The sequence below is a fragment of the Macaca nemestrina genome, chromosome 3 (assembly GCF_043159975.1).
Source record: "Macaca nemestrina isolate mMacNem1 chromosome 3, mMacNem.hap1, whole genome shotgun sequence".
Taxonomy (NCBI): Eukaryota; Metazoa; Chordata; class Mammalia; order Primates; family Cercopithecidae; genus Macaca; species Macaca nemestrina.
The window spans coordinates 35,363,685-35,378,702 of NC_092127.1; the positions used below are offsets into that span (position 1 = coordinate 35,363,685).

At 36.8% G+C, this 15,018-nt stretch overlaps 1 protein-coding gene across 1 annotated transcript in view; it reads left to right on the plus strand.

The window, feature by feature from the left end:
• LOC105463508 (dachsous cadherin-related 2) overlaps positions 1–15,018 on the plus strand; it is a 269,926-nt gene that overhangs the window by 170,098 nt on the left and 84,810 nt on the right. The window contains exons 8-10 of the mRNA XM_011710642.3: positions 467–624; positions 1,734–2,577; positions 13,227–13,466. Of these exons, the coding sequence (XP_011708944.2) occupies positions 467–624; positions 1,734–2,577; positions 13,227–13,466 (1,242 nt within the window). The remainder of the gene's footprint in view (positions 1–466; positions 625–1,733; positions 2,578–13,226; positions 13,467–15,018) is intronic.

The window sequence follows — 15,018 nt, forward strand, 5'->3', positions numbered from 1 at the left end:
TTGGTGATGTTAGTGAATCATTATTAATTTTTAAGGTATAATATGGTACTGTGATTGTGTTAAAAGTATTTCTTATTTTTTAGAGATGCATTTTGAAATATATACAGAAGAAATAATATGATTTCTGGAACTTACTTCAAAAAAATGGGAGAAGAGAAGTAAATACATGGGGGGGTATATGAAATAAGATTGGCCATGAGTTGATCATTGTTGAAGCTAGGTGATGGACTCATGAAAGTTTATTATACCATTTTATTCACTTTTTTATATGCTTGACATTTTCCATAATAAAACTTTTTAAAAACTGATGTTTCTTGTCTACTTTCAGTGTCATTTTTGTGTTCATACTCTCATAGAATTTAAAGCAAATAAATCTTTCAAATGATCAATATATTGGATTAATTGATTCTCTGTTTTCTGCATTGTCAATTAACATTCATTTCTTAATTTTCTTATGTGTGTATAGAAGATAGTTCTGAGCACTTTAAGATTGATGCCAACAGTGGTGAAATAAGAACAACCACAGTACTTTCATATGATTTTAGACCTTCTTACAGAATGACTGTCATTGCCACTGACCAGGGAGTGCCTCCTCTTCAAGGACAGGCAGTTCTTAATATTCAGGTAATGTCGTCACCATAAAATATGGAGGAACATCTACATATTTCATTTGACTTTTATTACAAGTTTATAGAGTGAAGATACATGTAATATGTATGTATGTGAATATGTATGTATGTGACATGAATACTGTTTTAAGATGGCATTGCACATAGCATTCTTAGCTTTTTGCTATCACTAGAGAAATGATTTAGACCCAAATTATTTTGCAACTTAGCTTTGTACAGTTCTTGACAAGATAATCATCACTTGGCATTTATGTTGCTTTGTTTATAATGGACAAAAGGTATCTTTTCTTGTAGTTATTCCTAATATCAAGGACCTGGTAAATTTGCAGGAGAAACTTGTTTATAAACAAATGGCCATATAATAAATGACATAGTTTTTTGTAATTTTTTTAAATTTGGAAAAGTAACTTCAGATTCATATTTTAAGGCTTTACTTGAATCATAATTGGGAAGTTGTGGGAAGTCTCCATAATAGGAAAAAAATTATACCAACCACTCAAAAAGAAGATGACTGTGCATATAGTTAGTTTCTTTGGGCATGCATGTGGTAATCAGAAATATTAATACAGGTATATACAATAACCAAGGATATATATCCACAAGAACTCTGTTTCCAAATTATATTCTTTACTGCTTAAGGATATGTGGGTTAAGAGAAAAATATACATGGTCATACCTCCAGTTTCTTGTTTTAGACAAACAAAGACATATGATACTTAAAGGTATACAGATGTTGTCATTATGGCTAGATTGATCTGTAGTATTTAAAATAATTTGGAGAACTAGCTATCCTGCATTCCCATTGAAGAATCCACAAGGCTACAGTTCAGCTTAACTATAGCATGGCTTTACCAAACTGTCATTTCACACAATACAGCAAACTGGGAAATAGAAAATTCTGTAGCTCTTATCTCTAAATATTAGCAGTTTTTGTTCTTCTGAGACATACTGGAATTATATAATATAAAACTGACATTTTTCTCACTCATTAACATATGATCACATACATGGAAGGAAATTGCTTTCAAAATAATATTATTACATGTGTTGACCAAACTGTTTTAAAAATACCCCAAATTAATATCTCTTTTATTCGTATTTCAGGTGATCCCACTATCCAAAGGGAGAGCAATCGTGTCTCAGAATATTAGACATTTAGTTATACCAGAAAATTTGAAGCCTGCAAAAATAATGAGCTTGATAAAGTCACCTGATCACCTTCAACAACATTATAATGGAAAGTTACATTTTAGTATTGTTGCAGATGATAAGAATGGACACTTTGAAATAGACAGCTCAACTGGAGACTTGTTTCTTTCTAAGGAACTTGATTATGAGACGACATCTCATTATCTTTTCAGAGTGATTACTACAGACCATAGCAAAAATCTTGCCCTAAGTAGCACAGTCTTCCTTAGTATTGATGTGGAAGATCAGAATGACCATTCCCCTTCTTTCCAGGATGAGTTCATTGTGATCAGCATAGAGGAGAATGTTCCCATAGGAACCCTGGTGTATGTCTTCAATGCCAAAGATGGTGATGGCAGTTTTTTGAACAGTAGAATACAATACTACATTGAATCCCACAACCCTGGCATGAATCCATTTCTCATCCACCCCTCATTTGGCACACTAGTCACTGTGTCCCCTCTTGACAGAGAGAGCATTCCAACTGTCACCCTGACAGTAACAGCGTCTGATCAGGCTGTGAATGTGACAGACCGGCGTCTGAGATCACTGACAGCACAAATAGTGATTTTGGATGTAAATGACCACAACCCCACTTTTATGTCTTTCCCCATTGCCCATGTCAAAGAGGATGTCACAGTGGGCTCCTTGGTGCACCATATAATTGCTCACGATCCAGATGAAGGAAGGAATGGAAAAATAACATACAGCATCCTCTCAGGAAATGAAAATATGGCGTTTATGCTAGATGAGTCATCAGGTACAGTGCCTGTATGTCACTTTAAAAAATATTGTATTTTATTGTGGTAAGAAAACATGAGACCCACCCTCCTGACAAAGTTTTAAGTGTACAATACATTGTTGTTGACTATGGGTTGAATGTTGCACAGCATATATCTAGAGATTATTCACCTTGCTTAACTGAAACTTTAGTATCTCCCATTTTCCCTTCCATCCAACCTCTGACAACCAGCACTCTTTGATTCCATGAATTAGACTATTTTAGATACTTCATGTAAATTTAATAATGGGGTTTTGTCTTTTTGTGACCAGTTTATTTTACCTAGCAAAATGTCCTCAAGATTTATCCATACTGTCACATCTTGCAGAATGTCTTTCTAAGGCTGAGTTGTCTTCAATTGTATGCACATACCACATTTTCTTTATCCATTCATCTTCCGATTAACATTTTTAGGTTGTTTCCACATCTTAGCTATTGTGGATGGTGCTGCAGTAAACATGGGCGTGCTACTCTCTCTTCAAGATCCTGATTTCAATTCTTTTGTATAAATATCCAAAAGTGGAGTTGCTGGGCCATATGGTAGTACTATTTTTATTTTTGGAGGAACATCCATGCTATTTTCCATAGTGGCTGTAACATTTTGAATTCCCACCAACAGCGTACAAGGGTTCCAAGTTCTCTACTCCCTCCCCAATACTTGTTGTCTTTTTTTTTTTTTAATGATAGCCATCCTAACAGGTATGAGTGATATCTCATTGTGGTTTTGACTTGCATTTCTCAAATAATTTGTGACATTGAGCATTTTTTCATATACCTATTAGCCGTTGTATGTCTTTTTTGGAGATGTTTCTATTCAAGTCATTTGTTCATTTTAAAATTAGGTTATTTGGTTTTTTTTATGTTTAGTTGTAGGAGTTTTTAAATATATATTATGGATATTAACCCCTCATCAGATAGTTGGTTTACAAATACTTTCTTCCATTCTGTAGGTTGCCTTTTTCTTTGCTGTGCAGAAGCTTCTTAATTGTATGTAGTCACCCTTGTTTATTTTTGATTTGTTGTGTGTGTTTTTGTTGTCTGCCCATGAAATAATTGCCAACACTCAAGTCACAAAGCTTTCCCCTCTGTGTTTCCTTCTAGGACCTTTATAGTTTCAGGTATTACATTGAAGTCTTTAATCCATTTTATTTTGTCTTATTTTTGTATGGTGTAAAATAAAGATACAACTTCATTCTTTTGCATGTGGATATCCAGTTTCCCCACATCATTTGTTGAAGAGATTAGCCTTTTTCTAATGTGTATTATTGGAAACTTTGTTCAAGATTAGTTGACTATATACAGGTGGATTTATTTCTGGGCTCTCTACACTTCCATTGGCCTAAATGTTTGTCCTATGCCAATACCATACTGTTTTGATTATGGCAGCTTTGTAATATATCAAAGCCAGGAAGTGTGATACCTTCAGCTTTGTTCTTCCTCAAGATTATTTTGACTATTTGGGATTCTTTGAGATTCCATTTGAATTGTCATATTATTTTTTTCTATTTCTGCAACAAATGCCACTGAGATTTTGGTAGAGATTGCATTGAATCTGTAGATCAGTTTGGGTAGTATGAACATTTTAATAATATTAGACCTTTCACTCCATGAACATACATGTCTTTCCATTTGTATCTTCTTTAATTTCTTTCATCATTGTTTTGTGGTTTTCAATATACAAGATATTCACCTCCTTAGTTAGCTTTATCCCTGAGTGTTTTATTTTACTCCTTTTTGTGCTATTGTCAATGGAATTGTTTTTCTTTTTTTTTCTTCTTCTTTTTTAAAAAAAAAAAAATTATTATTATACTTTAAGTTCTAGGGTATATGTGCATAAAGCGCAGGTTTGTTACTTATGTATACTTGTGCCATGTTGGTGTGCTGCACCTATCAACTTGTCAGCACCCATCAACTCGTCATTTACATCAGGTATAATTCCCAATGCAATCCCTCCCCCCTCCCCCCTCCCCGTGATAGGCCCCAGTGTGTGATGTTCCCCTTCCCGAGTCCAAGTGTTCTCATTGTTCAATTCCCACCTACGAGTGAGAACATGCAGTGTTTGGTTTTCTGTTCTTGCGATAGTTTGCTGAGAATGATGGTTTCCAGCTGCATCCATGTCCCTACAAAGGACACAAACTCATCCTTTTTTATGGCTGCATAGTATTCCATGGTGTATATGTGCCACATTTTCTTAATCCAGTCTGTCACTGATGGACATTTGGGTTGATTCCAAGTCTTTGCTATTGTGAATAGTGCCGCAATGAACATACATGTGCATGTGTCTTTATAGCAGCATGATTTATAATCCTTTGGGTATATACCCAATAATGGGATGGCTGGGTCATATGGTACTTCTAGTTCTAGATCCTTGAGGAATCGCCATACTGTTTTCCATAATGGTTGAACTAGTTTACAATCCCACCAACAGTGTAAAAGTGTTCCTATTTCTCCACATCCTCTCCAGCACCTGTTGTTTCCTGACTTTTTAATGATTGCCATTCTAACTGGTGTGAAATGGTATCTCATTGTGGTTTTGATTTGCATTTCTCTGATGATGAGTGATGATGAGCATTTTTTCATGTGTCTGTTGGCTGTATGCATGTGTTCTTTTGAGAAATGTCTGTTCATATCCTTTGCCCACTTTTTGATGGGGTTGTTTGTTTGTTTTTTCTTGTAAATTTGTTTGAGTTCTTTGTAGGTTCTGGATATTAGCCCTTTGTCAGATGAGTAGATTGCAAAAATTTTCTCCCATTCTGTAGGTTGCCTGTTCACTCTGATGGTAGTTTCTTTTGCTGTGCAGAAGCTCTTTAGTTTAATTCGATCCCATTTGTCAATTTTGGCTTTTCTTGCCATTGCTTTTGGTGTTTTAGACATGAAGTCCTTGCCCATGCCTATGTCCTGAATGGTATTACCTAGGTTTTCTTATAGGGTTTTTATGGTATTAGGTCTAACATTTAAGTCTCTAATCCATCTTGAATTAATTTTCATATAAGGAGTAAGGGAAGGATCCAGTTTCAGCTTTCTACTTATGGCTAGCCAATTTTCCCAGCACCATTTATTAAATAGGGAATCCTTTCCCCATTTCTTGTTTTTGTCAGGTTTGTCAAAGATCAGATGGCTATAGATGTGTGGTATTATTTCTGAGGACTCCGTTCTGTTCCATTGGTCTATATCTCTGTTTTGGTACCAGTACCATGCTGTTTTGGTTACTGTAGCCTTGTAGTATAGTTTGAAGTCAGGTAGCATGATGCCTCCAGCTTCATTCTTTTGACTTAGGATTGTCTTGGCAATGCGGGCTCTTTTTTTGGTTCCATATGAACTTTAAAGTAGTTTTTTTCCAGTTCTGTGAAGAAAGTCATTGGTAGCTTGATGGGGATGGCATTGAATCTATAAATTACCTTGGGCAGTATGGCCATTTTCATGATATTGATTCTTCCTGTCCATGAGCATGGTATGTTCTTGCATTTGTTTGTGTCCTCTTTTATTTCACTGAGCAGTGGTTTGTAGTTCTCCTTGAAGAGGTCCTTCACATCCCTTGTAAGTTGGATTCCTAGGTATTTTATTCTCTTTGAAGCAATTGTGAATGGAAGTTCATTCCTGATTTGGCTCTCTGTTTGTCTGTTACTGGTGTATAAGAATGCTTGTGATTTTTGCACATTAATTTTGTATCCTGAGACTTTGCTGAAGTTTCTTATCAGCTTAAGGAGATTTTGGGCTGAGATGCTGAGATGATGGGGTTTTCTAAATATACAATCATGTCATCTGCAAACAGGGACAATTTGACTTCTTCTTTTCCTAACTGAATACCCTTGATTTCTTTGTCTTGCCTGATTGCCCTAGCGAGAACTTCAAACACTATGTTGAATAGGAGTGGTGAGAGAGGGCATCTTGTCTTGTGCCAGTTATCAAAGGGAATGCTTCCAGTTTTTGCCCATTCTGTATGATATTGGCTGTGGGTTTGTCATAAATGGCTCTTATTATTTTGAGATACGTTCCATCAATACCGAATTTATTGAGAGTTTTTTGCATGAAGGGCTGTTGAATTTTGTCAAAGGCCTTTTCTGCATCTGTTGAGATAATCATGTGGTTTCTGTCTTTAGTTCTGTTTATATGCTGGATTACGTTTATTGATTTGCATATGTTGAACCAGCCTTGCATCCCAGGGATGAAGCCCACTTGATCATGGTGGATAAGCTTTTTGATGTGCTGCTGGATCCAGTTTGCCAGTATTTTATTGAGGATTTTTGCATCGATGTTCATCAGGGATATTGGTCTAAAATTCTCTTTTTTTGTTGTGTCTCTGCAGGCTTTGGTTTCAGGATGATGTTGGCCTCATAAAATGAGGTAGGGAGGATTCCCTCTTTTTCTATTGATTGGAATAGTTTCAGAAGGAATGGTACCAGCTCCTCCTTGTAACTCTGGTAGAATTCAGCTGTGAATCCATCTGGTCTTGGACTTTTTTTTAGTTGGTAGACTATTAATTATTGCCTCAATTTCAGAGCCTGCTATTGGTCTATTCAGGAATTCAGCTTCTTCCTGGTTTAGTCTTGGGAGAGTGTAAGTGTCCAGAAAATTATCCATTTCTTCTAGATTTTCTAGTTTATTTGCGTAGAGGTGTTTATAGTATTCTCTGATGGTAGTTTGTATTTCTGTGGGGTCGGTGGTGATATCCCCTTTATCGTTTTTTATTCCATCTATTTGATTCTTGTCTCTTTTCTTCTTTATTAGTCCTGCTAGCAGTCTATCAATTTTGTTGATCTTTTCAGAAAACCAACTCCTGGATTCATTGATTTTTTGGAGGGTTTTTGTGTCTCTATCTCCTTCAGTTCTGCTCTGATCTTAGTTATTTCTTGTCTTCTGCTAGCTTTTGATTGTGTTTGCTCTTGCTTCTCTAGTTCTTTTAATTGTGATGTTAGAGTGTCAATTTTAGATCTTTCCAGCTTTCTCTTGTGGGCATTTGGTGCTATAAATTTCCCTCTACACACTGCTTTGAATGTGTCCCAGAGATTCTGCTATGTTGTGTCTTTGTTCTCATTGGTTTCAAAGAACATCTTTATTTCTGCCTTCATTTCGTTATGTACCCCATAGTCATTCAGGAGCAGGTTGTTCAGTTTCCATGCAGTTGAGCAGTTTTGATTGAGTTTTTTAGTCCTGAGTTCTAGTTTGATTGCACTGTGGTCTGAGAGACAGTTTGTTATAATTTCTGTTCTTGTACATTTGCTGAGGAGTGCTTTACTTCCAATTATGTGGTCAATTTTGGAATAAGTGTGATGTGGTGCTGAGAAGAATGTATATTCTGTTGATTTGGGGTGGAGAGTTCTATAGATGTCTATTAGGTCCACTTGGTGCAGAGATGAGTTCAATTCCTGGATATCCTTGTTAACTTTGTGTCTCGTTGATCTGTCTAATGTTGACAGTGAGGTGTTGAAGTCTCCCATTATTATTGTGTGGGAGTCTAAGTCTCTTTGTAAGTCTCTAAGGACTTGCTTTATGAATCTGGGTGCTCCTGTATTGGGTGCATGTATATTTAGGATAGTTAGCTCTTCCTGTTGAATTGATCCCTTTACCATTATGTTTTGGCCTTCTTTGTCTCTTTTGATCTTTGATGGTTTAAGGTCTGTTTTATCAGAGACTAGGATTGCAACCCCTGCTTTTTTTTGTTCTCCATTTGCTTGGTAGATCTTCCTCTATCCCTTTATTTTGAGCCTATGTGTGTCTCTGCATGTGAGATGGGTCTCCTGAATACAGCAAACTGATAGGTCTTGACTCTTTATCCACTTTGCCAGTCTGTGTCTTTTAATTGGACCATTTAGTCCATTTACATTTAAGGTTAATATTGTTATGTGTGAACTTGATCCTCTCATTATGATATTAACTGGTTATTTTGCTTGTTAGTTGATGCAGTTTCTTCCTAACATCAATGGTGTTTACATTTTGGCATGTTTTTGCAGTGGCTGGTACCTGTTGTTCCTTTCCAGGTTTAGTGCTTCCTTCAGGGTCTCTTATAAGGCAGGCCTGGTGGGGACAAAATCTCTAAGCATTTGCTTATCTGTAAAGGATTTTATTTCTCCTTCACTTATGAAACTTAGTTTGGCTGGATATGAAATTCTGGGTTTAAAATTCTTTTCTTTAAGAATGTTGAATATTGGCCCGCACTCTCTTCTGGCTTGTAGAGTTTCTGCCGAGAGATCTGCTGTTAGTCTGATGGGCTTCCCTTTGTGGGTAACCCGACCTTTCTCTCTGGCTGCCCTTAAGATTTTTTCCTTCATTTCAACTTTGGTGAATCTGGCAATTATTTGTCTTGGAGTTGCTCTTCTCGAGGAGTATCTTTGTGGCGTTCTCTGTATTTCCTGAATTTGAATGTCGGCCTGCCTTTCTAGGTTGGGGAAGTTCTCCTGGATGATATCCTGAAGAGTGTTTTCCAACTTGGTTCCATTTTCCCCCTCACTTTCAGGCACCCCAATCAGACGTAGATTTGGTCTTTTCACATAATCTCATACTTCTTGAAGGCTTTGTTCATTTCTTTTTCCTCTTTTTTCTTTAGACTTCTCACTTCATTTCATTCATTTGATCATCAATCTCTGGTACTCTTTCTTCCGGTTGATCAAATCAGTTACTGAAGCTTGTGCATTTGTCACATATTTCTCATGTCATGGTTTTTATCTCTGTCAGTTCGTTTATGGCCTTCTCTGCATTGATTATTCTAGTTATCCATTCTTCCATTCTTTTTTCAAGATTTTTAGTTTCTTTGCAGTGAGTACGTAATTCCTCCTTTAGCTCTGAGAAGTTTGATGGACTGAAGCCTTCTTCTCTCAACTCGTCAAAGTCATTCTCCATCCAGCTTTGATCCGTTGCTGGTGATGAGCTGCGTTCCTTTGGAGGGGGAGATGCACTCTTATTTTTTGAATTTCCAGCTTTTCTGCCCTGCTTTTTCCCCATCTTTGTGGTTTTATCTGCCTCTGGTCTTTGATGATGGTGACATACTGATGGGGTTTTGGTGTGAGTGTCCTTCCTGTTTGTTAGTTTTCCTTCTAACAGTCAGGACCCTCAGCTGTAGGTCTGTTGGAGATTGCTTGAGGTCCACTCTAGACCCTGTTTGCCTGGGTATCAGCAGCAGAGGCTGCAGAAGATAGAATATTGCTGAACAGTGAGTGTACCTGTCTGATTCTTGCTTTGGAAGCTTCATCTCAGGGGTGTACCCCGCCGTGTGAGGTGTGGGGTGGCAGTCTGCCCATAGTGGGGCATGTCTCCCAGTTGGGCTACTCAGGGGTCAGGGACCCACTTGAGCAGGCAGTCTGTCCGTTCTCAGATCTCAGCCTCCGTGTTGGGAGATCCACTGCTCTCTTCAAAGCTGTCAGACAGGGTCGTTTGCATCTGCAGAGGTTTCTGCTGTTTTTTTGTTTTTGTTTTTGTTTTTGTTTAGCTGTGCCCTGTCCCCAGAGGTGGAGTCTACAGAGACAGACAGGACTCCTTGAGCTGCTGTGGGCTCCACCCAGTTCCAGCTTCCTAGTGGCTTTGTTTACCTACTTAAGCCTCAGCAAGGGCGGGCGCCCCTCCCCCAGCCTCAACTGCTGCCTTGCAGTTAGATTGCAGACTGCTGTGCTAGCAATGAGGGAGGCTCCAGGGGCGTGGGACCCTCCCAGTCAGGTGTAGTATATAATCTCCTGGTGTACCCTTTGCTAAGACCCTTGGTAAAGCGCAGTATTGGGGTGGGAGTTACCCGATTTTCTAGGTGTTGTATGTCTCAGTTCCCCTGGCTAGGAAAAGGGATTCTCTTCCCCCTCGCGCTTCCCAGGTGAGGGGATGCCTCACCCTGCTTCAGCTCTCACTGGTCGGGCTGCAGCAACTGACCAGCACTGATTGTCGGGCACTCCCCAGTGAGATGAACCCGGTACTTCAGTTGAAAATGCAGAAATCACCCATCTTCTGTGTCGCTCGCGCTGGGAGCTGGAGGCTGGAGCTGTTCCTATTCGGCCATCTTGCTCTGCCCCTCTGGAATTGTTTTTCTAATTTCCTTTTCAGATAGTTCCTTGTTGGTGTATAGAAATGCAACTGATTTTTGAATGTTGATCTTTGTATCTTGCCTTTTCTGAATTTATTTGTTCTAACAGTTTTTTGATGGAGTCTTTAGGGTTTCTATATATAAGATCATGTAATCTACAAACAGGGATAATTTTACTTCTTCCTTTCTGATTTGGATCCCTTTCATTTCTTTTTCTGCCACTTTCAATTAAACCCTCTCATCGCTTGCTTATATTTACCTTTTTCATTTTCTTCTCTTAAAATGATGGTTCTTAAGAAACATATGCTTTAAACATTTTTGACTTCTTCTGTTGTTTAACTTAGAGATATATATATATAAAAAATACGTTATACATATATATAGAATAGACACAGAGTTTGTATTTGACGAACCAACTTTAATGGTCCTGTTTGTTAATATTAACTATGCTCTGTAGCTAACAGACACTATGGGCTGAATATACAACAGAAAACTTCTTTGCCCCCTTTGTGAGTCCTTGCAGTGTAGGATATAGTACCAATAGTGAATCAGGTAGCAGTATGACAAGTCAACAGCGTTGTTCAAAGACTTTGGTATGGAAATTTATCTTTGAGATTATAAAAATATGTATTTGTAAATATTGGAAATAATATATATTTTTTATGGCTGAATTCATTTGGACATTAAGACCCCTGCTTTTTACATCAATTGTAACATTTCTTTTTTTTTGAAGAAGCATTTATTCACTGTCAGGTACTCTGCAGAAATGTCACTCACTCTCAACTTCACTTGTCTTGCTGTCACCATGTTGCTAGATAACATCTACCATACGTTTTTTATGTAGTTTGATGGAAGAGTAAATGTACAAATTTTCAGTCTTGTGACTTTCAAAATGAACCTCCTTCTACCTGATTTTCAGGGGATATTGAAAAATTAATAAACTCTCATCTTAGTCACTAAAAAATAAAGTTATTTCTACATGAACCTTGGAAAAAAATCTCAGATATACACCATTTGGCCCAACTGTTAGTTAAAAGCATTATTTGGAATGGAATTAAATGTGGAGGATTTGGAAGTCATGATTATAGTCTGGCTATATTCCATTGGAAAATTTCATCAAAATATTTATTAAATCCTGTACATATGGTTTCATTCTGAGGCATGCGTGGACACCACCTAAATGCCCAACTGACAGAGAAACAGTCCAGACACAGGCTGCTGATATCTGTCAGAGCTGAGGCTCTCCAAGGACCTGTTTCAGTAATACTTGGAATGTGTTCCAAGATGGCTAAGGAAGGTATATTTCAGATTGTTAAAAAGGATGGATAAAATTAGACTTGTGTTTTGGTAATATAGATATTATGAATCTCTTGAGTAATTGCAGTGACTGTTTCAATGGACATGTTTTTCGAAGACATAAAAGGATAATTGCCAAATGCATTCACATGAAATGGGATTTTTTTCTCTCACAAAGCTCATATTTCTTACAAGAAGACAGTGAGTTTTGTTTTGGTTTTTTTTTTTTTGGTGGCTATGGCTGAGAAATATAAAGTGATGAGTAATTATTGAAAAATTATTTTGTAAAATAGAATTCAGTAAACCTCTTTCATTATTTCATGAAAAGTTCTTATAAAATGGGAGAAGCAAACAGCAATCCTAAAAGAAAAATGTGATAATTGGAATCATATAACGGCTATCTGTGTGCCAGTCTTTATTACATCTGACTTATATGGGTTACATGCTTCAGTGGCAGTGGGATAGAGACATGTTTTACTTGTGAAGTGTATTGTCTGAGTTATAACATCTTTGCTTTTTTTTTTTTTTTTTTTAAATTGAGATGGAGTCTTGCTCTGCCACCTGGGCTGGAGTGCAGTGGCGCGATCTCAGCTCACTACAGCTTCCGCCTCCTGGGTTCCAGTGATTCTCCTACCTCAGCCTCCCAAAAACTGAGATTACAGGCGCCCATCACCATGCCTGGCTAACTTTTTGTGTTTTTAGTAGAGACGGGGTTTCACCATGTAGGCCAGGCTGGTCTTGAATGCCTAACCTCAAGTGATCCCCCTACTTTGGCCTCCCAAAGTGCTGGGATTACAGGTGTGAGCCACCACACCCAGCCTGAGCCACTACACCCGGCCTGCTCTTTATTGTTAAAAAAATGCAGTTAACTGAGAATAAATATTAAGAGATCATAACTCTTTAACAAAAAATCAACTGTCTTAAAGAATATAGCCATACCCACATTTTTGTAACTTGGTTGCTTTTGTACATGATGTATTATGTGACACGAAGATATATATTGTTAGTATCCTAGATATTTTTTAAAAAGGAGGTAGATGTAGGCTAGATAATTTTAATGTAGTCCTCTCAGTAGATAATTGCATAACATACATTATTCTTGAATTATTTTGTTTGATATAATTTAAATTGAGATGACTTTTCTGGCTAAAAATGTTTGCTTTTAATTGTAGATAGTATATACATTTAAAGATGGTTTAATGCAGTTCATATTTTAGCAGTTAAGACATCTGAATTTTTATTAGGTAGACAAGTTAGATATAAGTGGAGTAAGCATGACTTCTCTAAAGAATATTCATTACATGTTGCTTTTCTTCCGTTTTCAAAACAGGCTTACTAACTACAACTTGTCCTTTGGATTATGAAATGAAAACTCAGCACATTCTGATTGTTCTGGCACTGGATGATGGCACACCAGCACTTTCTTCATCCCAGACTTTGACAATTACTGTTCTTGATGTAAATGATGAAGCTCCAGTGTTTAAGCAGCACCTGTATGAAGCTTCAGTGAAAGAAAACCAAAATCCCGGGGAGTTTGTCACCAGGGTTGAAGCTCTGGACAGAGATTCAGGTAATTTAAAAATACAGAAATTGGGCACTTAATTCTTAAAAAAATTGAAGATTATAGTTGACATAATTTATAATAGTTATGGCTCAGAAAAAATGAACAGTTGCTAGTTATCTCAAATTTTTAATACTTCTCTCATTTGCATCCATACAGAAACACATATACCTGTAAAGATACAGATATATCCCATAAGATTTGCTTGTATTAACTTTATTATTATTTATATTAGGGTGATACCCAACTAATTAACATACACTTTTTTGATTTGATCTTAATAATCGAAGTACGGACAAAGCATCACACTTCTTTCAGAGTATAATAGTTAGATACATTGAGAAGAGGAAGATAAATGGTTCTTTATTTCCCCTGGATATAGCATAGTGAAAGAGGCATGGTGCTGGTGTCAGACCACCTGGATTTGAATCCAAAACTACCATTTACTTATGCCATGTGACCTTGAACAAGTTACTAATCCTTTCTATTTCCCTACTTATCTGTGATATGGAGATAATAACAGTGCCTAAATTACAGTTCTGTTACAAGTATGAATGAATTATTACATGTAAAGAGCTTAGACTGGTGTCTGACACAATAAACGGTCAATATGTTAACTTTGTTACTATTTTTACTATTTTCAACCACTGTGTCCAGACAAATGACTTTGGAGTAAACAGTTACTATGACTAGGAATTTATGAATTTCTTAGACTTGCTTTTCAACATCACTGTGGCTGTTTTGGCAACTGAGGTTCAGCAACTTTAATCATATTCTGTTTTTATCTTAAACAGAATAATTACAAAAATTACGGTGCTGTGTTTCTTATTCACAGCACATGCTGAATTCTTCCATCGGAACTAATATGAATAGTTTATATTCCCATTCACATGTGAAACACTGAACTAATATGAATATTATATGAATATAAACTATTCGTGTTAGTTCAGTTTAATAATTCAGTCTTTTAAAATTTACATTTGTATATAGCAAATGGCATTATATATCAATGTAATACTTTGTTATTTTTTGCAAGAATTGTAATAGATGTTTTTATGGAAATAGTATTAACAATAGCATTTCCTCGTACGTTGTTAATTTAAGGGGAAAAAGATACATTTACTTGAAATTTTAAAGTAAATTAGAAAATATCTGAATACTTTGCCCTCTTGGAAAACATTATCTTTTAACGAAAGGCATTTTACATGAATTTGTATGTGATGTTACAAACACTCTTTTCAAGGGCTAACCCAGTTTTCTGTCTTTGGCCAGAGTGGGGCAGTGTGATCAAAGAGTTTTTCTAAGAGTTGAGTCTGAAGAGTGCGAAGGATTGTTTGCTCCAATCTGTGCTTAGAACTTAGCACATTTTTGGCAGTATTCATTTTTAGGGTGTTCAGAAACAATGAAGACTATACATAAGCTTTGTGTTTCACAATAATTTCAGCTCAGTAAAGTTCCCTTAGAGTGTTCTCTGTGGAAACAGCAATACAGGGCGCTGGGCAATACAAAAACTGCTTCCCAAAGCATATAGACATATACTGAACCTATTGCTGATGTTGTG